Source organism: Gossypium hirsutum, chromosome A10 (genome assembly GCF_007990345.1).
Source record: "Gossypium hirsutum isolate 1008001.06 chromosome A10, Gossypium_hirsutum_v2.1, whole genome shotgun sequence".
NCBI classification, from domain to species: Eukaryota; Viridiplantae; Streptophyta; class Magnoliopsida; order Malvales; family Malvaceae; genus Gossypium; species Gossypium hirsutum.
The window spans coordinates 108,823,297-108,848,021 of NC_053433.1; the positions used below are offsets into that span (position 1 = coordinate 108,823,297).

Consider the following 24,725-nt stretch of genomic DNA (forward strand, 5'->3'; position numbering starts at 1 on the left):
ATTCCAGTTGTTTATGAAGACAAAAGCCTTATGGGTACAAGTTGTGAAAAACAAGTATAGTTTGTATAGAGTTTTACCAACTGATATCTCAAGAAATAATTGTTCATTCTTTTGAAGGTCGCTCATAAAATTTTGGCCAAAGGTACTTGAAAATGTTTATTGGGCAATAGAGGATGGGTGTCTGATGAATTTTTAGAATGACCTTTGGGTCCTTTAGGTGGGCATTTTGAAAACATAACATACTGGAGGGTCAAGATTGGATGATACTCTTCAAGTCAGTGATTTGGTGGATGATAATGGTAATTGGGATTGGAGATATCTAAGAAATTTACTTCTTGATAATATTATTTTGCAAATAGGCACAATAGTCCCATCTTCGTTGGATGCTAGGCCAGATTGTCTTGTATAGAAATGGGTGACTGGAGGAATGTTCTTTGTATCTAAAACTTTTAGGAACTCCATCAGTTTGATTTGGGTGTCAATGTACGTAGTTGGAAAATGATCTGGGAAGCAAAAGTGCCTTAAAAAGTTAGAATGTTCATGTGAACTCTATGGCATGAGAGAATTTTGACTAATAATGAAAGGGTAATGAGACAAATGACAAATGATAGAAGTTGTGGGAGGTGTAGCCATGTTGATGAATCAGGTATCCATGCTTTACGTGATTGTAGTTTCGCTAAAGCGGTGTGATTGTCGATTGTGCCGAAAAATAATCAAGTACAATTTTTCTCCTTTTCGCTTCAAGACTGGTTGCTGTGGAATTTGCAAGATATAGGTATTTATAATTATCATGATATTGAATGGAAAATGTTCTTCCCAATAATTTTTTGGCTATTATGGGAAAATAAGAACACGTATTTATTTTCGACAGGCCATAGTTGTGGTCAGGAAATTGTGGATACAGGCATAAGTTGGGCAAGAAATTATAAGTGGTTGAACAGAGCACGATTGCATGATAGTTCAAGGTGACAACCAATCAGTGGGCATGTTTGACTAGAGGATGGATTAAACTTAATAAGGATGGAGCTGTATCGAGAAATAGCTCATTTGCAAGCATTGGGGGAGTGTTTAGAAGTGTCGACAGCAAGTGGTTAGGTGGTTTTTCGATGAAGTTAGGAAAGGATTCAATTTTTAAGATTGAGGCAAAAGCTTTACTTGAAGGCCTACTTATATCATGGAGGAAAAGTTATCAACAATTGGAAGTGGAATGTGATAATGCTCTCTTAGTTGAATTGATTTTAGCTGGCGGAGTTGCAGATAGTCATTTGACTGAAATGTACCTTATCCATCATTTATTGAGTCGAAATTAGAAAGTCCTTGTTCGTCATATTCTGATGTCGCAAACTATAGTAGCTGATCATATGGCCAAGTATATGACGACTAATTCTACAAAAATTCATTGGTTTGAAAAACCCCCCGCAATCAGTTAAAAGTTTAATTAAGGCATATTATGTTCTTACTTTAAGTCACTAGTGTAATTTTTTGAATTTTTCACTTTTAAGATATCATTTTTTCCCAAAAAAAAATTATAAAAGTAAAAGTTAAAAATAATTTAAAATTTTCGGTTTAAAAAATGATTAATTTAAAAAAGTTACTTTGGATTTGAAATTATGATTTGATGGAGCTAGAATTAGATTTCCGACGCTTGGTTAGGGGGGAAAACTGTTTATTTCCCACATTAAAACTTTGACTCTTCGTTTCTATCAATTTTACAGCCCATTTGAAAAGAAAACCTTCTGAAATCAGTCCTTCACCCCCCCCTTCTTTCCCTATAAAACCATCAAACAAACAAACAAGTAGCATCCCCTCCCACTCTCTCTCTCTCTCTTAATGGCACCAAAGCGTTCAAACCCTGTTGAAGTCCCAGCACCCGCTTTTTCATCTGAAGAAGATGAAGAGGTGACTTCTTCTGAGGAAGTAGAAGAAGAAGGGTCTTCAACTGAGGAAGAAGGTGAGGAAGACTCCAAAACCAAGTCTACTCCATTGATCCACAATACCCCACCACCCAGAAAGCTTGAAACAGCTAATGATGAATCTGATGAATCCGGTTCTGATTCCGAATCTGAATCCGACACCGCTCTACCGGTTGCTATTGCGACGAAACCCGGATCGAATAAGCCCTTGGCTTCTTCATCTAAACGGCCTGGGGAGTCTGGGTTGGATGCCAAAGAAGGGAAACGACCCAAGAAGAAGGTTGGGGGAGAAGGGATGGCTACTGCACCTGTTGTGGAGGAGGTGAATAGGACTGGTGAAGATGCAAAGAAGCTGCTGTTCCAGCGGTTGTTCAGTGAAGATGATGAGATTGCTTTGTTGAAAGGTATGTTGGATTATTCTGCTAAAACAGGGGCTGACCCTCATGCTGATATGAATGGGTTTTATGACTTCGTTAAGAAATCGATTCATACTAATGTTAGCAAAGTACAATTGATGGATAAGGTTAGAAGACTAAAGAAAAAATTCAAAAACAATGTTGGTAAAAATAAGAAGGGTGAGGATCCAACTTTCTCTAAAGCCCATGAACAAAAAGCTTTTGAGTTGTCGAAAAAGATTTGGGGAGTTAGTGGAAAAGTTGAGTCTTCAACTGCCAAGTCGAACGGGAAAGCCAAGGGGAATAACAAGGCAGTGGCAGCATTGAAAGCTGAGTTGCCTTCTTCATCCGATAAGAAAACAGACAATGCGGTGCCAATAGAGGTCGATAATGTGGTGTCTAAGAGTTCCAGTAGTTTGCTTGATATGAAATTTAGTGTCTCTGACACGGAAGTAGGAGTTGTAAAGGTCGGGTTGGATATGGTTGATGGTGAAAAGAAGGCTGCTTTGGAGGCAAAATGGAGGAAATTGCAAATGGCGCAGTTGGACTTGTTTGTTGAGCGAACTGAATTTGTGACTGAGCAAGCTAAGTTGGCGCTGAAATATTACAAGTCCGAAGACGAATAGATTGGCAAGCAATAAAATTTTTTAACTTTTGTGATTATTAGGTAAGTAAGATGCCTTTGGTAACTTTAGGATGGTATTTTTGTCTTGCACAGAGATTAACTTATGCTGTTCAGCATATTTGGAAGTGCTTAATCCTTTTGTTTTATGTTATGGTAATATATTTTGTTTGTTGGTCTGCTGCAACCCTCTATTGACCCTGATTCGGTGCTTACTTTACTTCTTAAACTGCTGCTGCCATCTCTCCTAATTTACTTTTTAAATTGCTTCACCTCCAAGGTATTGCTATTTTTCTGCCATTTTCCAAAAATTCCTCACTTGTAAATCAATCTTTTTTTGGTTCCAAAATTGCTACACCTTGTTGTACAAATCAGGTACTGAACATGTTCAAACATCTGCTGCTATTTGGCTTAATTTAATGCCGCTTTACCATCTCATTGTTCACCCATTGTTTCCATTCAAATTGTTTTGAATTGTCATTGCACATGCTGCTAATTGCTTCATCGTTTGCCTCAAAAATCCAAAAATAATGGGTGATTCTTCCTTCAAGGCTTGCTTCCATAGCTGGATTGAATCGATTGAGGCCATTGTTGCACCAACCGAAATTCTTGGCACAAGGTACTGCTTTTTTGCTTTTCAATTGGTTACTGTGTGCTTGCCGACCAGCAGTTATTTGCTTTCATCATTAACCTTCAGTTGGCTCTCCAAATCACTACTGCTCCAAAATGAGCCAGTACAACAGCCTTAGCAGAAACACCAATGGCTACAAGTTGTGTACCAATTAATTGTTGTAATAGTGGGATCATGACCATGCAAACGTAATTAAAGTGAAGATTTAGATTTAGGCTTAGGTAGGTACATAAAGCCCCTGCATCGCCGCCATGGAAACTACAACACCCTCACCTCATTTATGAAAAAACCAGCTCTCCCTCTTTCTAAATTCCAACAAAACAAGAAATAAATAAATAAATAAATTTATCTGTATCCACTCAAAGGTTTCTCTTACACTTCCAATCTATCTAATCCAACTATAACGTTTTCTTTTTTTAATAAAAAATGTCCAACCTACGTTCCCTATTCTTCCATGTCCCATTTCCTTATTCGTCATTGCACCCCAAATCCCGTTCCTACTTTTTCTGACTGCAGGTGTCTAGGAATCTGAATTTTTTTTAAAAAGCTTCTTTTTTTCTTTTTCCCATAATTATCTTTAACTCAATTCAAATCTCATCACTGATAATAAAATAAAATTCGTTAACTCAAAATATTTTTATTCGATTTGATTCAATTAAATGTTCACCTCTATTGACATGTCAAGTTACTATTTGGATATATGACTCATAAAATAATAAATGTTGTTTAAATTCATATTAAAGTTTTAAAATTAAAAAAATATAAAAATTAAAATTGATTAAATTAAACGACAATGACTAACTAAAAAAAATTATCTCAAAATTCTCTAAAACTCATTATTTTCCCTCATTCTACAAACCCTAATCCCATTCCAACTACTCTCAAATTTTACTACAATTCTTGGCAAATATAAGTTGTGGTGCATATAGTTACACTATGGCTTAGATTTGGCGGTATTAAAAAATAACTATTTATGCAATAAGTACATACATATTTACAATTTAATCTATATATTTTAAATATATTTTACATCAAACTTGAATAAACATTTAATACCTAAATTGATAGCCAAACTAAAGGACTTAATTGATATATATAAATATTTTGAAATTCACTAAAAATATTTTAAAGTTAGGGGCCAATTTAAAATTTAAACAATAAATTAGGGACATTTGGTGCAATTGACCCAAGTATAAACATTAAATTATGCATACATTACTATATATCGTAGTGAATTGGTAGTGATTGAATCTTAACTTGATTATTATCGACATTCTTGTTAGTGTAGGAGGATGTGAGTTTTAAATGCGCTGAAATGCATTATTCACCTATTTAAAGTTTAGGATAAGCAATAGATAGTTCCATACATTATATATTAAAAAAAAAACTTATATTATAAAAATCTATAATAAGATTAATGTTAAAAGAAAAACCGAATAAATAATTTAAGCATGACAATAACAAGAATACCATATATACCTACTACATATAATTTATATAAAATTTGTATAATATAAAGTCTAGTTCAAAACACCAATACTTAAATCTTAGCTTCAATGGAAGAGATGAAATCTTTGATTCTTCCCCATTCAGCCTCAACACTCTTCTCTTCTTCCTCACCAACCTTGGCAGTAGCCTCACACTCTGCCAATTCTTTTCCCAATGCATCCAACTCCATTTTCATTTCCTTGCAACTTCTGTATATCCCCTTTCGTTCAGCCAACATCTTCTCCTTTCTCTTTTGTGCTTCCTCAACTTCCTCACGGAGGGCAGCAAGTATTTGATCCACCTGTTTCACCTCTGTTTCGACCTCCTTATATCTGATTAGGCTACTCTCCAAATTACAAGTCATCGTCTGCTTGATAGATTCCTTGGCGGTAAGTTGATCCTTGTCCTGCACAGCTTTCGCTGCTCGGTTAGCTAGTTCTTTCAATCTTTCCTCCAAGTCCAACAACTCATTCTTTTGCTCAATTGTAAGGGTGGTGGAGGAACCATCAAACCTAGCTAGGATCATGATGGCCTGCTTAAGTGGAGAAAACTTCCCTGAATCGTTAAGATTAACGGGGGTTGTATTCAAGGCTTCTTTTATTTTAGCCAGTGCTTCCTTTGCTTCTTCTTTAGAATAAAGCATTCTAGAGCTTGAAAGCTCGGACTCTAAGCTAGTGAAGAATGTGTTCATATCTTCCTCAGCAGGCTCTTCAGGTTCAGTGGCCTGAAATGGTGGAAAAGAAAAGCAATAATAAGATATAAATATATATATATATGCATTAATATTAACTGATTTAGCTAACGTACCACAGTCTGGCTAGAAGACTGAGTTGGTGAAGGAAGTGTGATTTCTACTGGTTTGGTTGTAGGAGTTTTCTGGTTGTCCATGACTGCCTTAACACAATCAGCTTCCTTGGCCTTAAGTTCATCCCAATCAGTTTCGACTATAAATTCACGGGAAATAAAATCTAGAGTCTTATCAGTACAAACGTATACTTCAACCAAGCATTCATCATTAAGGAGATAGCCTCTTTTAGGGTTGTGTAATTCAGTAAGACATAAGAATGTAGTGAAGCCCCAATCAGCCTCCCTCGCGTTGAAACAATGCTGAGTGACTGCCAAAAACAACAGTGCCTTATCATCAACAACCAGTTCAGTACAGAAGCTGACAGACTCTACGAAGAAAGGATGTCATAGATAACATAGTTGGCATCTGGACTTCAACAGTTTTGACCATACCAACGCCTCAAACAAGCTGAGCTTTTAGGTAATATGAATTCAAAGCTTCCTGTATAAACCCCGAAACTTCTTCGTAATGGCTCTTCCATGCTTCATTACATTTTATATTGTCATTTGGTTCTAGTCTGTCATTTCTATTTCTATGTATGCTTGTACGTGGAAAGCTCAAGCATTCCCCAATGAGACAGAGCCCCAGCTGAACATACAAAATAAATGCAAAACAGAACAAGAGGAAGAAATAGCCATTGTTTTCCTAAAGCTTTGACAAATGACACGTAACCGAGTAAATAACAAAAAGAGTCGAATTACACAATTGGATCACGCAGTCACTCTTAAAATCTAGCATTCAGCATATCAGTGACCCTTCCCTTATTCCTATATTATGGCTATCTTATATAGGTTCTTTAAACCCATTAAATAAGATCCCTTGTTTGTACGACAAAATTGTGATTGCTGCAAAAAATAACAATATACCTCTTGTACTGGAAGTTTCACGATCAAATTGATCGATGACTCCGAATCCGACTTGGGCATATTTACTCCATCCGTAAGGCAAAGTAGCTGAATCTGCAACATCTAAATAAATTGACAAATGATCCACATGGTTCCCCTTGGGGAAGATAAGAATTCGCCTGCCAAATAAGTTTGTAAATCAGAGTCATGGGGAGATAAAAAAATGGAAATAAAAACATAAAGCAACAACAAGTAGAAGAAGATCAAAGTTACCATTTGTAGCCATCAACAGTAAAAACTTCAGAGTAGAGCTTTTTAACTTCAAGACTGGAGAAATTCTGAATCCTCCATGTGAACTTCTTTATTTTTACATCAATATCCATAGATTGAAACTTACTATCCACTGCACTCAAAATCTTAAACATTACAAAACATACATAATAATAGAAGAAAGGATTATAAGTAGAAGCTATATACCTGCCATGACGAGAGAATGTGGTGCTACCTGCAGTGCAGAAACCTGGAGGGGAAGAAGATTCAGGGTTCCTTAGAGTTCCAAGTTTGATTAAATATTGATAAGTCCTTTTCTTTTGTCAAAAGTCTAGTTGACTTAAACTACTTAGCCTTTAAGCTATCGTTTATTTTTTTTCTTTTACTATTTATAAAAATTAATAGAAAGTTAAGTAAATAATTTTATATTTACTTAAAAAATAAAAAATGAATTGCAATTCTATCACCAAAATTATCAATGTTGATTTTTTTTCCTTATATATAAAAAAACCCTTAAAAAAATGCAAACAAAAAATTAATTAAATAATCAATGTTGACTGCGTTGATTGTTAAAATAAATTGATAGACCAATTAAATAGTGACTCGTGACAACTTTTAGTTTAAACTAATATTTTCCCTTAAAAATCATAAAAAAATAAAAAATTATAAAAAGATATTAAAATTTATATAAACTTATAAATATTATAAAAATATAAAAAATTAATGAAACCTATTTAAAACAAAATATATATTAGAATTCTTTAAAAAATTATTAAAATTATATAAACTTATAAAAATTATAAAACAATCATAAAAACTTGAATTAGACCAATTAGCCCAAAATCGCAAGTTTACCAATAAGAGAAAAATCATTAGATTGGTTGATCTAGGAACTAGACGATTGAATCGATTTTTATTTTATTTTTAATAGTTTTTATCAAACCAAAATTTTATTATCCAACTATTATCATGTGTCATAATGAAATATTTTGACCAAGGTTTCAACAATTGAACAGCTAGTCGAATCTGTCAAGCCCTTGATTTTATAGTTCGACTAGTTCATCTAGTTTAATTAAATAAAACATTAAATATAAAAACATATAATAAAAAATTTGATCAACCATCTGGTTTTCAGATCAACCGATCTAATAGCTTTCTCCAGATTGATACCCTTCCGATTTCGGTCTAATCAGTCCAACCAATTGATCCAGTCCAATTTAAATTTTTATGATTTTTTTTATAATTTTTATAAATTTAAAATTGGACCTTGTTAAATTAAAATTAGATAGGACATTTTTAAAAGACATTGGAAAATTAAAAACAATTCAAATTGACTCAAAACCTATTAGGCTTAAAACAAATTTAGACTCTTAATTTGGGCTAATTTTAAATTTTATTTGGATTTTTTAAAAATTAATTTGCTTCTAAAAAATCTATTTGAGTTTCTAAAGCAAATCAATTAGGACTTTTTTAAAAACAGATTTGACAACAAAATTTTCAAAACAAAATTCCAAATGAATTTAGGTTTTGAGTAGCAAATTTAAAGAAAATAAGATTGGGTTTTGAAAAACAATTAAATTGGGTCTTAGCCTTAATATCAAGCCCAAAAGGATCTCAAAACCCAAAAGGATTTTTACTTGAAATTCATTTGATTTTTGGGTAAACCATACAAATGGTCACACAACTATGCACGTGTTCCTATTTTGGTCACTAAACTTTAAAAATTTTTAATTTAAACACTGACATTTGAATTTGTTCCTGTTTTGATCAGCCACCATTAAATTGGTAACGGTATAATAACACATTTAATCCTCAATACTTACATATTCTAGCGATTTGATCTTAATTATAAATAATTCAATAAATTTAACCCTTTACGTTTACAAATTCTATCAATTTGATTATCAAACTTACTAATCAAAGTTTTCAACTTTTATAAAAGTGTGAACCCCAAAAAAGAAAAAAAAATTCTCTCAACTAACAAGTTGTTTTCCGAGCCAATTCTTGATACCAATAAGTTTCTATTGAAAAATATTTATAGTGTTGGTATTTTATAGCGTTGGTGTTGGAACATCTTTTGTTATTGTTTGGGACAATATAAGTTTTTTGGCCCTTAAACTTGGTTATTAGGTTCAATTTTGAGATTATGTCACATCATTACTTGAAAATTAATATATATATATATAATTTTAGGTGATAATATGGTATAACCTTAGAGAGTCGCATATAGATTTTAATAGTCGAACCAATAATTCAATCAGTCAAACTTTTTGTTCTCGATTCAATTGGTTTGATCAGTTTAGTTGCTAGACCAATAATTATTAACGTGACATTAAACTATTGAAAATGGATAATATCCCTATTTCATAAAATCCTTTCTCTATTGTGGAATTCAAATCTTCGTTTTTAAACAAATCCCAACATCAGTGTTATAAAATAAAAGAAATTTAGCTAGAAATATAAAGAAAAAAAAGAATGCTATAAAAGGCCATAATAGAGAATATAATTCTACTTTATGTGTTTTCATTCACTTGACTCACCTATGTGTTGGGGTAAAAAAACAATGATAAACTTTACAAAATTAAAGATAAATAAAGGAGATAAATTAATACATAAAGATAAATAAATGATTTATCTTAGATAAAAAGAAGTAATTTATCTCCTATTATATGAATATCCACAATAATTTATTATTTATAAATATTTATAAATATTAAATTAAAAATAATGTAAATATATATATATTATCTTAGATAGAAAGAAATAATTTATCTCCTATTATATGGATATTTACAATAATTTATTATTTATAACAATTAAATGTTAAATTAAAAATAATAATATGACGGACTTCAAATAAATAAATTTGGGTTAATTGTTTATCATATTTTAATCAAATTGGCAACACTTGCTAGGAAACCCTGAATTTTCCAACAATGGACGTTGAGGTTGAGCAGTAAGCATCTATTGCTACCACAAATACTTCTTATAATCCTTCCCCTAAATACTCCAAAACCCTGTTTTTTTTTTAAATCTTTTTAATATTTAAAATTTTGAGTGCAGTGGATAGCAAGGGAGGATTGAGAATTTTTCTAGCATCCAAGATCTACTCTGAAAATTTTGTGGTTGATGGCAACAAATGGTAACTTTGATATTCTTTTCTTGTTGCTTATGTTTTAATTGTTTGAACTGGTTGATGGTAGGCGAATTATTATCTTTCCCAAAGGAAACAATGTAGATCATTTGTCAATTCGAAGTAACTATCATTGACCAATTTAATCGTACAACTTCCATTACTAAACGTTATGTTGTTGCAGCTATCACTTTTTTACTTTATTTAATGGGGGTATAGTTATTTGATTCTAAACAATGGGGTACACTTATGTGGACACATGGTTATTGCTTTTTCCCCCTTGCTGAATTTGTTTTATTTATCTTCATACAAATTTGACCATATTATGGGAATAGTGGAATGGTTAGTTATGTTGGGGTTAAGCTAATGCTAGTTGTTAAAGGTCAGTGTGTGAACCAATTGTGTAATTCAATTCTTTTTGGTGATATTGGCATTTATTTTGTATGTACACTTGGGGCCGTGGCTCAATGGTGAATGTTTGAGCTTTACCTATGCGTACATAGAAATAGAAAATATATACTAGAATGTCAACATAAAATTGAACGAGGCATGAAATAGAGCCATTACCACAAAGGAAACTTTTTCATATTGGTCATAGGTTCAGAAATAGGATTGAACTCTATGAAATCTGACCTCCCATCGATTAGCTCAGCTTGTTTGAAGCCAAATATGTTCTCCATGCCATTCTTTCTTCTTAGAATGTGTCATTAGCTTGTTTACTTGAATGGTTGTTGACGATACACTCTCTTTCTTTTAGCAGTGGGTACGCGTGAGTTCGATATGAATGTTGCTTGGGGCTTTCGTTCATTCTTACCTCTTATTGAATTAGATGACCCTGAAAGAGGCTATCTTGTCAATGATGCATGCCCACTGATAGGACTAGAGCTTTGATTTCACATGAATTGATACTCAAAACCGATTCAGATAAACTTAAGACGGAGGAAGCTGATTGTGTTAAGGCAGTCATACACAACCAGGAAACTAAAGAAACCGAACCAATAGGAATCACAACTCTTTCACCAACTCAGCCTTCTTCCCAGATTGTGGTAAGTCAGCTAAATTAGTTGTTGATATTAATGCATTTATGTATCTATATTATTGCTTTCTTTGCCGCCATTTCAGGCCATTGAACTTGAGGAGCCTACTGAAGAAGATATGAACACATTCTTCACTAGCTTTCGAGCTCCAACATTGTTTATTCTCAAGAAGAAGCAATGGAAGCACTGAATAAATTAGACGAAACCTTGAAGGAAGTAAAAATTTATTATTATTATCAAATATTTTAAAATTTTCAATGATTTATCAAATAATCCTAATAAACGGATTTTTTTATTTTAAATTTTTAAACTTAACAACTAAATAAATTGATACATTTAAAAAAAAAAAGTGACAACATAGCTTTAACGACATAGTCGCCTGTTTTGGTTAGCTAGGACTGCTCATATCACCATGCGGGACTTCATCCGACAGTTGCAAAAAACAATGGAGCTCAAGTGGGGTATAATTAGACTTGATCATGGGTCAGTCTAGGGCCAATACAAAATTTTAGGCCTGTTTTTTAAGTTTTAACTCAATTTGACCTAAAAAATGGGCCTTAAATTTTGTTTAAGTCCGAACTAGATAAAAAAAATACTAAACACGAGCTCCATCCGACTGTATTAATTTTTTAATATTATTTTTATAAACAAATAAAAAATGTATAATACATCAAGTACACTAAAAATATTAGAATAAATGTTTGCTAATAATTTGAAAATACATTAAAAAAATATTTATACTTAAATAACACTAAGATAGTTGAAACTTAGCAAGCAAATTGCCTTTAAAATAATAACAAAATTAATAATAAAATAAGAGTTATATAATATCCAAAAAATAATAAAATAGTAACAATATAATAGCAAAATGGCAGCAAAATAACATCAAAATTGTAACAAACAACAACAAAATAGCAGCAAAACAATAGTGAAAAAAATTAGGCAAATCCAGCCCATGTTTTGGCCAAAAAAATCGAACTCGAAGTCTAACCCGTTTAGAAAATGAGTCTCATTTTTTTTCTAAGCCTATTTTTTTGAGTCTATATTTTTGCCCAAACTCTCCAACTTTCGGGCGGGCCTTCGAGCCTGGGCGAGTGGCTTAGTCCGTGATCAGGTATAGGCATAATTAGCCGAAGGGTTAAATTACATTCAGGGGCTGGTACTTGGTAATTCTTTTCACGTTGAGGCCTGAACTTTTTTTTTGTCCAAATTAGGTCATGAACTTGACAATTGTTCCCACATTAAATCCTTTATTTGTCCAAGTTAGGGCTTAAACTTGACAATTGTTTCCACATTGGGGCCTGAAATTTTTTTTGGTCCAAGTTTGGCCTTGAGCTTGGCAATTGTTCTCACATTAGAACCTGAACTTTTTTTATTCAAGTTAGTCCTTAAAAACCCTAAAGTTCAGACCCCAGTATGAAAATAATTGCCAAGTTTAGGGCCTAACTTGGACTAAAAAAAATTCAAACCACAATATGAAAAAAGTTGTCAAGTTCAAACCCCAATATAAGAATAATTATCAAATTCAGGACTTAAATAAAAAACTCAAACCCAGTATAAAAAAATTACCAAATTCTGAACTAAATAATAATTTAACCCCTAGCCAAAGCATTCACTAACTTTTTTTTCCCTCTCTTAGGCGTGCATTACTTTTATTTCATGATCTACTATTAAAATTATCACTCATTCAATGAAAAGTCAGAATTTGAATTTTGGAAGCTTCAATTTCATGAAAACTAAGGGGAAAAAAATTTAGAATTAAATTAAAATTATTATAATAAATTATGCAAAATATAAGATGAATTAAAAATTATATAAGACAATGTGAAATAATTAAAACATGACATACCATGAAAAAAGTACAAATACAAAAATGTGTTGTATTTACATTTAATGAATTATTAACATGTAAAATTTTATAAAAATATCAGAATATTTTAAATACATGAAAAATACAAACATAATTTGAATATATTTTTCTTTAAATTGAATCATTGTTAAAAAATATGAGATAAATTTAAACACAACATAACATGAACACATAAATTATTCTCTAAATTAAGTCGCTATGATAGCATATAAAAAAATTATAACATAAATATGTCATGCATTAAAAAAGTGTCCAAATCTATATAAAAACAAGTAACAAATTTTTTGTTCTTTTGACATACACATATAATCTTTTTCTCCTCACCTCTAAAAATTTGAGTATTGGCTCCTTCGGGAGAAGTCTTTGAAGTGTTGTCCTTCTGGCAATTGACCGAGTCTCCAACAACCAAAGGTATTGTCCTCGTGTTGAGGTTTTATCTCCAACCTCTACGGAGAGTCGTGTATACTTCATGGAAGGCGCGTATCGGTTGGGCTATGTAGCTCAAGTGGTATCATGGTTGCAGGTAAGGACCATATAAGCCACAAGTTAGTGTTGGTAGTTTAGGTCGTCTTGTGCCCACCTCATCATTATTCACACGCCCTATACTGACATCTTTCTCAAGTGTTGCAAGTACCTGCTTCCATCAACTAAGGCACACCCTTCTTGAACCATACACAGCTCTCGCAGAAGTTAAGGACAAAACCTCAATATGAGGACAATATCTTCTTTTGTTAGGGGTCCAATCGGGTGCTCGAAGGACGACGCTTCAAAAACTTCTCTTGAAGGAGCCGATCGACCATTAACAAAGTATAAATGTCCTTTAGGGGTTTCGAAACAATCATGTTTATGTTGATTCCATGTTCCATTTTAATCTAATTTAAAGCAAGAATTAAACCATAAAATATTGGCTCGAATATGAAGATTGGAAAGCCAAAAACTATTCAACTTGTTTGCAATGTAACTTGTCTCCCTATGTTAGAGAATTTGACAAAGTCGAAATTATGCCAGCTAATTTCATTTTTTTTTTTTGGTATACAAACGTCTAATGCTTTACTTGGAAAACATCCTTTAATTATCTCCATTAGATATTTGGTGGCAAATTGTTAACAAAAATCAGGCCTGGCCCTCAGGTAGTTTGGAAGTACAGTCATCTAGGGACAAGAGTTGGAAGGGGTTCAAATTTTTTTTTTTCAACTTTTAACATGAAAAATAAAATCTTTAGCAGATAGGAAAAAAAAAAAGTGGCCCCAATTTTTTTAATTTTATTACTAGTATATGTTTTTTATTTTATGTATTTTTAAAAAAGATCCAATTTATTATTTCACCTAAAACTCCAAAGATATCAAGAACGAACCTAACAAAAATTGTGTAGAAAAACTTCTTAGGTCTCTCTTGAATAACCATTTTAGAATATATTACCTTTTTATTATAATTCAGTTCTATTCTTTCTATATATAAAAAAATCTAACAATTAAATAGATAGATTATATTGAATGTTTTCAATTAATTTTTTACCCCATAAGTTGCAGAAGCCATCGGCTTAATCCATATAGGTACTGAGGACTCTCTCATTTTGGCACTTTACCAAAGATGATGGGACATATATAGTTTAGATATGACTACTGGTTGCTAAGTAAATGATATGCAGCGAAGTTGAGATTGGGTCATTGGGACCAGGCCAGAAATCATACTGGCCTATGGAATCTCAACACAATTCCTAAACTTAAAATGTTTATCAACAGAACATAACACACCCTGTTCTTATGCCCCTTTGCCCTACCTATCTAAAGAGCTTCAAAATTCAGCTATAACTCTTTGCATATACGATTTGGTTGGTGTCTTGAGTGGTGGAACAGTATACCCAAGTTGTTTAACTGAATGTTCTAGGGTTGGTGGCAAGCATTTGTTGGACTACTAGAAAGCAATGCATGGTGAGATCAGAATCCAAACCTAATAAGATTAATATGAACACAACCTTTAGATTAAACAATAAAACCAACACATCGATCACATGCCTTTAACCCATCAGTGGATAATCTTCACTCAATGCTTTGAAAGGAAGATGTGAAGTTTTTGATTTATTGTACCATTGCTATTATAGCAATAAAAAAAGCGTGAGTTTGAACATGTTTTTCTTCTAAATTAACGATTAAATAAAGGATTGAAGAAATATTATAGATAAAAATAAATATTTTATTAGCTGCTTTTTAAATAAAAAAAATTATCAATCTCATTATAGGTTTTAATCAAATCTATTCTTTTTGACACTATGTTTAGAATGGAAACAATGCTCATACCAATCAAGCTAAAATTCAATCGGATTTTAATAAAAAGTTTTTAAAATGGAAAAAAAAAATAGAAAGAAGACAAGGACTAGAATATAAATAATCGACCACATTTGTATGATATACGTTATTGAATGTGTTCCAGAAATGGACCCTCCAACCTTCACTCCAACTATGCAAATGTCATTTGTAAATAGGAAGGCTTGAACTAGACACAGCTCTCTCTTCTCTCAACAGAAAATAAAGGGAAAAGAGCAAAGAAAGCCGTAAGGAACCGGTAACCTTTTGGTTCCTTCCTTAGTACCACGTGTTATCGCTGTCAGCTTTACCCGCAACCGACGCTATTTTAACCTTCCACCCTCCACTTTTTCCCTTTTTGTGGTTACATTTTTCACTTTTATTAATCACTTCACTCACAATAACCAGTTTCGGTAGTAAACAAAACCCATAGAAAACATTCACCAAACCCGCCGATAGAGAAAGCAAAACTACAGCATCAGCTGCTCATATCAACCCCCAATTTTTTCATTTTCATTTTTGTGTTTATTACGTCTAAAATTTTCACTCTTAAATTGGTTAGTTTTCTTTAAAGAAAGAATTTTTAATTTTTAAGGAAATTATTATTTAATAAGAATAGATTGATTTTATAAATTTTTTAAATAAAAGTTAGTTTACAAATATTAACTTTCTTTCCACATAAAATAATTGCTGTCATGATTGTGTTTGGGAAAAATTATTTTAGACACTTTTTCTACCATATTATTCATGGTATATTTTTAATTACTCAATGAAATTTTAACAATTTTTTTATGTCATTGACACATAATTTTATTTTTTTTAACCTGCATCTCGAACCCTAAATTCTGAATTATAAACTTTAAATCTTAAATCCTAGATCTCAAATCCTAAATCCAAATCTTAAACTTAAATTTGATTTGAGTTTAAGATTTAAGGTTTAGTGTTAAGATTTGAGTTTATATTCGAGGTTTGGAATTTAAAGTTCAAGTTTCAAGGTTTAGGGTTCAAGGTAAAAAAATTATCAAAATTATGTGTCAATGACATGAATAAAATTATTAAAATGTCATCAAATAATTAGAAATAGACCATGAATAATGTGATGGTAAGGGACCATAAAATAATTTCTCATGTTTGATATCACTTAAATTTAAGGATAATAGCTTAATAAGTGAAATAAATAAAATTACAATTATCAAGACGTTATTAGGGCTCTCCTTTGGTACCTAGATGACACATGTTCAAAATAAATCTATATTAATTATGGGAATTTTTTATTCTAATATTGGCAAAACTTTTCTTTCTTAATTTATTTTTGTCATAATGATAAATTTGGCCTTCAATATATTTACGTTATCTGTCAATTTGACCCTTATTCTTTTTTTAGTTAAATTTAGTCTTTAATCTTTTAAAGAAAAAGTCAAATTATTTTTTTAATAGAAATATTAACTAAAATATCAATTTTTAACATTATTAGCATGATAACATATATGTCAATTCATGTGTATATTATGCTAACATAACACTATTTTTTTATATGTTATATCAACAAATAATTCAAAAATTATATAAAATATAAATCAAAATCAAAATTAAAAAAATACAAAAAGTTCATAAATAATTTATTGCCGATATTGCATAGATAGAGTAAAATCATGCGTCCCAATAGATTGTTGCCACATTTCAAACAAATAAAATAAATTATGCAACATGGGAAGAAGACCCTAATCTATACATCTGAATAATCTGTTCTGAAGTCTCTGGTGGCCTATCGAGCCATCTAAAGTCAATCGGGTCTTCATTTGCAATCTCATGCAAACCAACATGGGAAGACCCCAATCTACCCACAACAGCTGCAAACCATCCAGTATCGACCATCACTCTACTTCCAGCACAGAGCACCTCCCCAAGCTTCGAGTATAGCCCCATAACCACTGCCCGCAGTTGTCTCGTACCAACCCCCCAACCGAGGCCAATTAGTTATGAGATTTCCAAGCATCGACTGTATTAAGTTTCACTTGGTCTATCTCCGGCGCTTCCCAACATACCGTCCTCCTCCTGTACTGACCATGGGAGGCACGATCATTCCCACTCTTCTTGACCGCTTTCGCCCGGCTCACGCAGCATGAAATAGTGTTAATGACATTACATGGAATACCATCAAAGATGTATTGGTTGCGCTGTTTCCATATTTTCCATATTATTTTAAAATTAAATTCATTCTGAAAATATAATTGCCTATCTTTGAATTAGCTATCATAATTTTAACATATTTGAGATCGAGCATCTAAACTCAAGAGGATGATGATAAAATCATTTCTAAAATTACTTGTAATAACAAGACTATATGTATAAATAAGACTAAAAACATGTTACAAGAGTAGACAAAAACGTCTAAAAGTAAAGAGTTATTAAACAATGGAAGATAAACAAAAATATATATATAACTTAAGACAACACGAGTCCAAATCGACTTGTGAAATCATTTATTATTTTAAAATATTCTCGAAACATAAATATGTTAAGAAGCTGATAAAGAGCCACCCATTTTCAAAGAAAAACTCCTGGTAGCCGATGAAGTTTTAGCAACGACAGAAACTGTCATCTATCCATCATAACTTATGAAGAGAGCAAAGATACTTACAAAATAAATCTGCAAACTGAAATAAGAGACAACACTACGAGTGAATGAGGAGGAAAAAAATGATGATTGGTGAGAGAGAAAAAAGCGGACAATAACCAACCTGAGAATTAATACTGCTAATGAAAAAAATAAACGACTTAGAGGAAAAATATTTTTAGGGTTTTTCAAAAATAAAATTAAACAATTTATATAAATTTATTAATATACTATTTTTACCTTATAATTTTTTTTTTTGTGTTGACCATGATTCGAGTTAAAGGTCATCCCTTCCCTCTTTAAATTTATAATGATAAAAAATTTGCAAATACAATAAATAAATTATAAGATTAGTTATAATAAATATGAACAGCGGTAAAAATTAAAAGTATAAAATAATTATCAAACCAACAACATATTAGCTAAATTAGCCTTATATGTAAAAAATTTTATTTGGCATTTTAGATTTTTTTTTTAAATTAGGAAAATAAGTCAATTTTAGATAGAGTATATGAAAGCACACCCAACTAGATGCTTTCACACTCTCTTTCCTAAGGATAGAGATTTTTTATTTTGTTAGGGTTAGGCTTTTAGGGTTTAAACCGTGAAAGTTTATAGGTAGATTTGAGTGGCAAGGAATGTGATAACGCGCCTCAAAACACATACATTTCATATGTCATGCCGGGATAGGACTATTACCTCAGAAACCCATCCTATGGAAGTCAGGTTGTGGGTATGATAATGCTTGATATGGTTACGGGTCAAAGACTAAGTGGAGGTCTTAGTCGGTGGTTGTAATGCGGTCACCGGTTTGAGTATAACCGAGGGCCAATTGACGGTCATTATACGGTCACGAGTTCAAGCTTTTTAGATACCCGCAAAGATGCCTTATATATACCATACATAAGATTGAGACCATAATCATATGGAAAAACAGAAGGATTTCCGGTGTAATCAACTTAATTTTTTTCTTTATTTCCAGGTAGCTGGTATCTTTTAACCTTTCATTCTTATTCGAAGACTAACATCAAGGTGAACATAAGATAGCTATCAGACAAAAAGTAGATGTTTCGACATAGTAGAGGTTAAAATTAGGTTAACATGACAACGGTTGTAGTTATTAATGGTTTGTTTAATAACAGTAATCGTTGTCACCCCAAAAGGAGTATCACCTTTATTGCACCGCAACAATCGCTATCCACTTGAGAATCCTACCGCGTCCATGATAGTGTCGACCTCCGGATAAGAAGGAAGGTTAAAGTTAACGGTTGTGTGGAAATGAAGAAAAAAATCACGCCAATTATAGCGAGAAGCCCCCACAAATTTTCTTTATTATTATGCCCTCAAACTTTTGTATGTATTTATAATGCAACATTTTCGAGTATTCGAAAAGTTTGAGCTTGTGATTGTGTAACGACCGTCAACTAGCTCTCGTGTTATACTCCGATCCATGATTGCATAACTGCTGTTGATTGAGACCTTTATGTAGACTTCCACCAGTGACTGTACAAACTAAAATAATCTCAAATCCCGACTTTTACGGGATAGATTTTGGATGTAATGGTTCCATATCGAATCAGAGAGGTTGCCATTCGTGAAAACTTAATCGAAATGAATAATATATGAAATAATTAAATAAATCTACAATATTTTTAAACAAGTATATCGAAAAATTTAGAACAAAATTTAAAAAATTGAGAGAGTTGAGAATTTAGAAAGAATTGAGAAAATTTCATTTGAGTGAAAAGAATGAAAAATGACCTCCTATTTATAAGAAAAATAAAATTATTGTTGAAGTCCTTAAAAAATTTTGCCATTGTCGATGTTAAAAAAATGACTGTTGGTGAAATGCGTGTCCAACTTTTTTATCAATTGTTGACGTATTTTCACACAATCTATTAAAAAACGACATATTTTTTAAATTAAAAAAAAAAACCAAAAAAAACCTAAAAAGCCAAATAAAATAAGAAGGGCATATAAGGCTAATTTAGCAAACATATAATTACAACAATTCTTTAAATCGGTAACTCAAAGACTTTCTCCAGAGAGAGAAAAAAGAATTCTTCTCTCTTCCTGGTTTATAATATCCCCCATTTTGTCAATTAGATATTAGATTTTTATTCTTCAGTAATGGCTTTCATGTTCTTCAACTCTCTTCTTCTTCTTCTTCTTCTTCTTCTTCAAATCTCATGTTCTAGATTCTCATTGGCATTGCAAGAGAACTCATCAGCCACGGTCCGCTCGGGTCAGATCAATTCCAACTCAGTCCTGGTGGCTTTGTTAGACTCGCATTACACTGAGCTTGCCGAGTTGGTGGAGAAAGCTTTGTTGTTGCAGACCCTTGAGGAAACTGTCGGAAAACACAATATCACCATTTTCGCTCCTAAAAATGAAGCTCTTGAGCGGGATCTCGACCCTGAGTTCAAGCGGTTTTTGCTTGAACCTGGTAATCTCAAGTCCCTCCAAACTCTCTTGCTTTACCACATTGTGCCTGCTAGGATCGATCGTCATTCATGGCCCAAATCGACTTCGGCGTTAACCCATCATTTTACTTTATCAAATGAACGAGTTGAACTCTCCGGCGACGATTCCTCAGGTGAAAAGTTCATTGGTTCGGCCAAAGTAATTTCCTCCAACGCTGTTGACCGTCCCGATGGTGTCATCCACGGCATCGAACAACTATTGATCCCTCGATCGGTGCAACAAGATTTCAACAATCGTAGAAGCCTCCGCTCAATCTCCGCCGTCAAACCAGAAGGAGCTCCGGAAGTTGACCCCAGAACCCACCGCTTGAAAAAACCAGCACCCCCGGTCAAGCCCGGAGCTCCACCCGTCCTCCCAATCTACGACGCAATGGCTCCAGGCCCATCGCTAGCTCCGGCACCAGCTCCCGGACCCGGCGGACCTCACCATCATTTCAACGGAATGAGGCAAGTCAAAGATTTCATCCAAACTCTGATACAATACGGAGGGTACAATGAAATGGCGGACATTTTAGTGAACTTAACATCGTTAGCCACCGAAATGGGACGTCTGGTTTCCGAAGGTTATGTTTTAACCGTTTTAGCACCCAACGACGAGGCAATGGCGAAGCTAACGACGGACCAGTTGAGCGAACCAGGCGCGCCGGAGCAAATCATATATTACCATATAATCCCAGAGTACCAGACGGAGGAAAGTATGTACAATGCGGTGAGGAGATTTGGGAAAGTGTCGTACGATACATTGAGGTTGCCGCATAAAGTGTTGGCTCAAGAAGCTGATGGGTCTGTTAGATTTGGGCACAGCGATGGATCTGCGTATTTGTTCGATCCCGACATTTATACCGACGGAAGGATCTCCGTTCAGGGTATTGACGGCGTCCTTTTCCCGCTGGAAGAGAAAGCTAAGGAAGAAAAGAAAACCATCAAAGTTGCCACTGTGAAACCCAGAAGAGGTAAATTTTCATTATTACTTTACATCGATCGTTGATTCATTGTTTATAAAATTAGATTTCTTTTCATATAAGTCCTTGATTTGGGCGTTTAGGAATAGTGGCGGCGGCGACGCTGTTGCCGGGGAATTTTTGGTGGGTAAATGGAAAGTGTCGGTGCGTTAGAATCATTTTGGAGGGTAGAATTGTCTATTCCTTTGTTTGCTTTTGTTGTCTTCCTCAGAATTTCCTGTATACAATTTGGTCTACTTATATTATTTAATATTTGCTAAACTACTTTTTTTATGAAAAATATTATTCAATTAAAAGATTTAATTCAAGATATAAATTTTAACAAGTTTTTAGTAGTTCTAACTGAAATGATGTTATAAAGCTAACTAACATAAAATTAAATTTTTTATTTATAAATTAAAAAATATGTTTTTATATGATTAATTAATGTAATATAGGTTAAAAATATAAATATTTATCAACTCTGGAACTAAGAAAAGGAAAGCTTATAGTTTATTATCAAACACCTAAAGTTGAGGTGGTGCCTTGGACCTAAAGTTTAGGACATTTTAGCTTTTGGTAAGAGATTGATAATGAAATTCATTTCTTTTCTTTGGTATTCTTCATGTCTGTTTTGCAATCCATGTTTGGGGTTCATGGCTGCCCCTTCTAACAGTGCCGTCTCCAAGATTTGAACTTGTGACAAATAGCATAGGCATCGAAAAACAATGAAACTCATTTCTTTAACTTAATCAAGAATTTGATAATAAGTTTGGTGGGTTCATTCTGTCTTAGAAAGATGAACTGCAGCTTTCTGTGGGAAATAATATATATATTCTCTTATTTTTATTACAATTTCATGTGAATGTGACTTGATATTGATTTGTAGCTTTACATCAACCTGGTTGTTGTGAGGGAAATTTATAGTTTCCTGAATGACATTGACTGTTTACCACCTTTCTCCCTGACCTTTGTTTGCATGAACTTTGTTTTGAATTAAAGTTTCATCTACCATAGCTGGTTTGAGTGTCATGCAATATATATATATCCTTTGTTTTCGGAGTAGTTGCAATTTATTTTACCAGCTTCAAGGGCGAGTGTTGGATACGATTATGTATTCGACATCGGTAGATTCTAGTTGTATTAAGAGTTGTGATGAGCCAAGTCATGGCAAATAAAACATGCTAAAATTTTATATGAAGATTAATGGTGGGTAGCAGAATATATGTATGTATGAAGTTGTTGTTGTTTTGGAATTAGTTGGGTTTATCAAAATAAAAGAATATGAAAGTTCCAGCTTAACAACAATAATTTTTTGTTTGGACTTTAGAGGAATCTTGACTGCCCATTGTTTTCCCTTGTAGAAAATAAATTCCATCACACCATGTGTCTACTCACATATTTGTTTCCTTCCTATAAAATTATCATTCTATTACTTGGACTTCGGGTGAGTGTCAAATACAGATATATGTCCGACATAGATATGATCGATAGTACCGAACTCGTATACTTATAATATCACATTTGTTTTAATTTAAGAATTTCTTAAGATGGGAAGTTGTTTTCACCAAGTTAATAAGTAGCTTTCAGTTGATCTTCCTTATTTAAATAGGATTGGGGGGCCTAATACTTAATTTGCCTAAAATGTATGGCAGGGAAGTTGCTTGAGGCTGCATGCCGAATGCTTGTGGCTATTGGACAAGATTCACGTTTCACCTCTTGCCGACTATGAACACAACAATTACTTCCCCCATATCATAAACAAATCTTCAAACAACAAAAAAAGGTAAAAGAAATGAATCCTCATGTTTAGCTCTATGTGTTCATCCATTCACCATGTCATTTTCATCCACTCACCATGTCATTCTGCATCAGAATTTGCTCCATTTTTACTCTAGTCTGCAGTAAATAAAAGACAAAACTCTTACAGCTCAGTCCAGCTGCCTACACACCCTTGTGAAACATGCATAATTGTCACATTATTTAATACATTTCTGCCTTTAGTATATGATTCTAAATTAAAGGTCAACAACAGAATTGGTCCATCTTTTATGGCCCCTGCAGATTTTTTTCTCTCTTTTTCCTTTTTGGCCTCAAAAAATTTATTATTTTTCCTTCTTCTTTTTTTCTCTTTTATTTAACTTTTTGTCCAAGTCAAGTATCTCATTTTCCAAAAAAAAAAAGAAAAAGAAAAGGACTGCCACAGTGAATGCTTTTACTAATTTATTCAATTACTGATCCAATGCAGGTGAACCAGCATAGTATAAAGTCCTGGAATGATGTTTTGCTCTCTGCATTAGGATTTTAGTTTTCTTTTTTTCTTCTTTCCCCTTTTTTGTTCTATATTCTATCGTTCATAAGGCAGCAAAAAGGTCACCCTGGTTGATTGCTGATCCTCAAGTCTACAAGATTTTTTCTTTCTTTTCTTTTCTATTCTGTCAAATTATGTGTGTAATAATCTGGTGATAGTGGTGGTGGAGGAAGGGAGGTGATTGCTAGGGTTGTAAATGAATCGAGCTTGAACGAACTGATTCCTGTTTATGTTCGTTTGTTTATTTTAAGCTTGTTCGTTCGTGTTCGCTACAAATTTTAAAATTATTTGTGTTTGTTTATTTGAAATTATATGTGTACATATCTGTTAGTTTTTAAATTAAATGTATTTGTTGTGAAGGATAAACAAAATGTTCACAAATATTAAGGGAAAATGTTCACAAATAAAAAAAAATCATTAAATATATATTATTTTTAGATAAAACTAATTAAATATAAATATGAATAAAATAAATAAATAAATAATATTATTAGTGAAGGAGTTTTAAATGTATAAGATGACAGTGAAGAGCCGACCATGTCGGCAATCCCACTTAATAAGATGAAAAATAAAATTACGTGTGTTTGGTGTGGGAATAATAAAATAAATATATTCCTCTTCTCTTCACCATTCAACAAAAACTGAAATTCTACTTTTCTTTTCTTTTGCTGCAATATTCATTTCTTTTTTAGGATAATATAATTTTTTTTGCCTTTATGAATAGTTAGGTTTATTTGGGTGTTTTTTTTTTATCATTCTTCAAAAATATAAAAGTTTAATGACGTGATACTTTATTGTATTATTACTTGAAATTTTAAAAAATTAGATAAGTTTTTAGGTGATAATGTGATACAAATTAAAGTGTCACATTTATTGTTTTAATAAAGGGACCTGTGGTTAAACTTATTAGACTATTGCTTTCTGATTTAATCACTTTAATTGAGTCTACCACTAGATTAACAATAAACCCAATTGTTACTGATACTCTTTTCTCGGTTCTTTCTTCTCCTTCTTCCATT

At 32.7% G+C, this 24,725-nt stretch overlaps 3 protein-coding genes across 4 annotated transcripts; 2 read left to right on the forward strand and 1 right to left on the reverse strand.

The window, feature by feature from the left end:
- Nucleotides 1-1,546: 1,546 nt before the first annotated feature.
- LOC107896271 (probable transcription factor At1g61730) lies at nucleotides 1,547-3,117 on the forward strand. The gene has a single exon (XM_016821390.2). The coding sequence runs from the start codon at nucleotides 1,831-1,833 to the stop codon at nucleotides 2,932-2,934; it is 1,104 nt and encodes a 367-aa protein (XP_016676879.1). The 5' UTR covers nucleotides 1,547-1,830; the 3' UTR covers nucleotides 2,935-3,117.
- Nucleotides 3,118-4,981: 1,864 nt separating this feature from the next.
- LOC107896272 (MATH domain and coiled-coil domain-containing protein At3g58270) lies at nucleotides 4,982-7,357 on the reverse strand. The gene is made up of 5 exons (XM_016821392.2): nucleotides 7,219-7,357; nucleotides 7,015-7,144; nucleotides 6,763-6,920; nucleotides 5,857-6,164; nucleotides 4,982-5,773 (listed from the first exon to the last, which is right to left on the reverse strand). The coding sequence occupies exons 1-5, from the start codon at nucleotides 7,223-7,225 to the stop codon at nucleotides 5,102-5,104; spliced, it is 1,275 nt and encodes a 424-aa protein (XP_016676881.1). The 5' UTR covers nucleotides 7,226-7,357; the 3' UTR covers nucleotides 4,982-5,101.
- A 12,608-nt stretch (nucleotides 7,358-19,965) lies between these two features.
- Nucleotides 19,966-23,974, forward strand: LOC107896273 (fasciclin-like arabinogalactan protein 17). 2 transcript variants are annotated; one of them, XM_016821393.2, is made up of 3 exons: nucleotides 19,966-21,407; nucleotides 23,051-23,181; nucleotides 23,644-23,974. In XM_016821393.2, the coding sequence occupies exons 1-2, from the start codon at nucleotides 20,102-20,104 to the stop codon at nucleotides 23,125-23,127; spliced, it is 1,383 nt and encodes a 460-aa protein (XP_016676882.1). In that variant the 5' UTR covers nucleotides 19,966-20,101; the 3' UTR covers nucleotides 23,128-23,181; nucleotides 23,644-23,974. The 2 variants fall into 2 exon arrangements, with proteins under 2 accessions (XP_016676882.1, NP_001313767.1); NM_001326838.1 differs by lacking the exon at nucleotides 23,644-23,974 and having other exon boundaries at nucleotides 20,102-21,407; nucleotides 23,051-23,127.
- Nucleotides 23,975-24,725: the final 751 nt, after the last annotated feature.

What these genes read in the sequence shown, in the direction of transcription:
- LOC107896271 (XM_016821390.2), top strand. Translation starts at nt 1,831, where the DNA reads ATGGCACCAAAGCGTTCAAACCCTGTTGAAGTCCCAGCACCCGCTTTT.
- LOC107896273 (XM_016821393.2), top strand. Translation starts at nt 20,102, where the DNA reads ATGGCTTTCATGTTCTTCAACTCTCTTCTTCTTCTTCTTCTTCTTCTT. An exon ending in CACTGTGAAACCCAGAAGAG is followed by an intron (nt 21,408 to 23,050) that starts GTAAATTTTCAT and finishes AATGTATGGCAG; the next exon opens with GGAAGTTGCTTGAGGCTGCA.
- LOC107896272 (XM_016821392.2), bottom strand. An exon ending in ACTGTTGATGGCTACAAATG is followed by an intron (nt 6,921 to 7,014) that starts GTAACTTTGATC and finishes CTTATTTGGCAG; the next exon opens with GCGAATTCTTATCTTCCCCA. An exon ending in TGAAACTTCCAGTACAAGAG is followed by an intron (nt 6,165 to 6,762) that starts GTATATTGTTAT and finishes TGTTTTTGGCAG; the next exon opens with TCACTCAGCATTGTTTCAAC.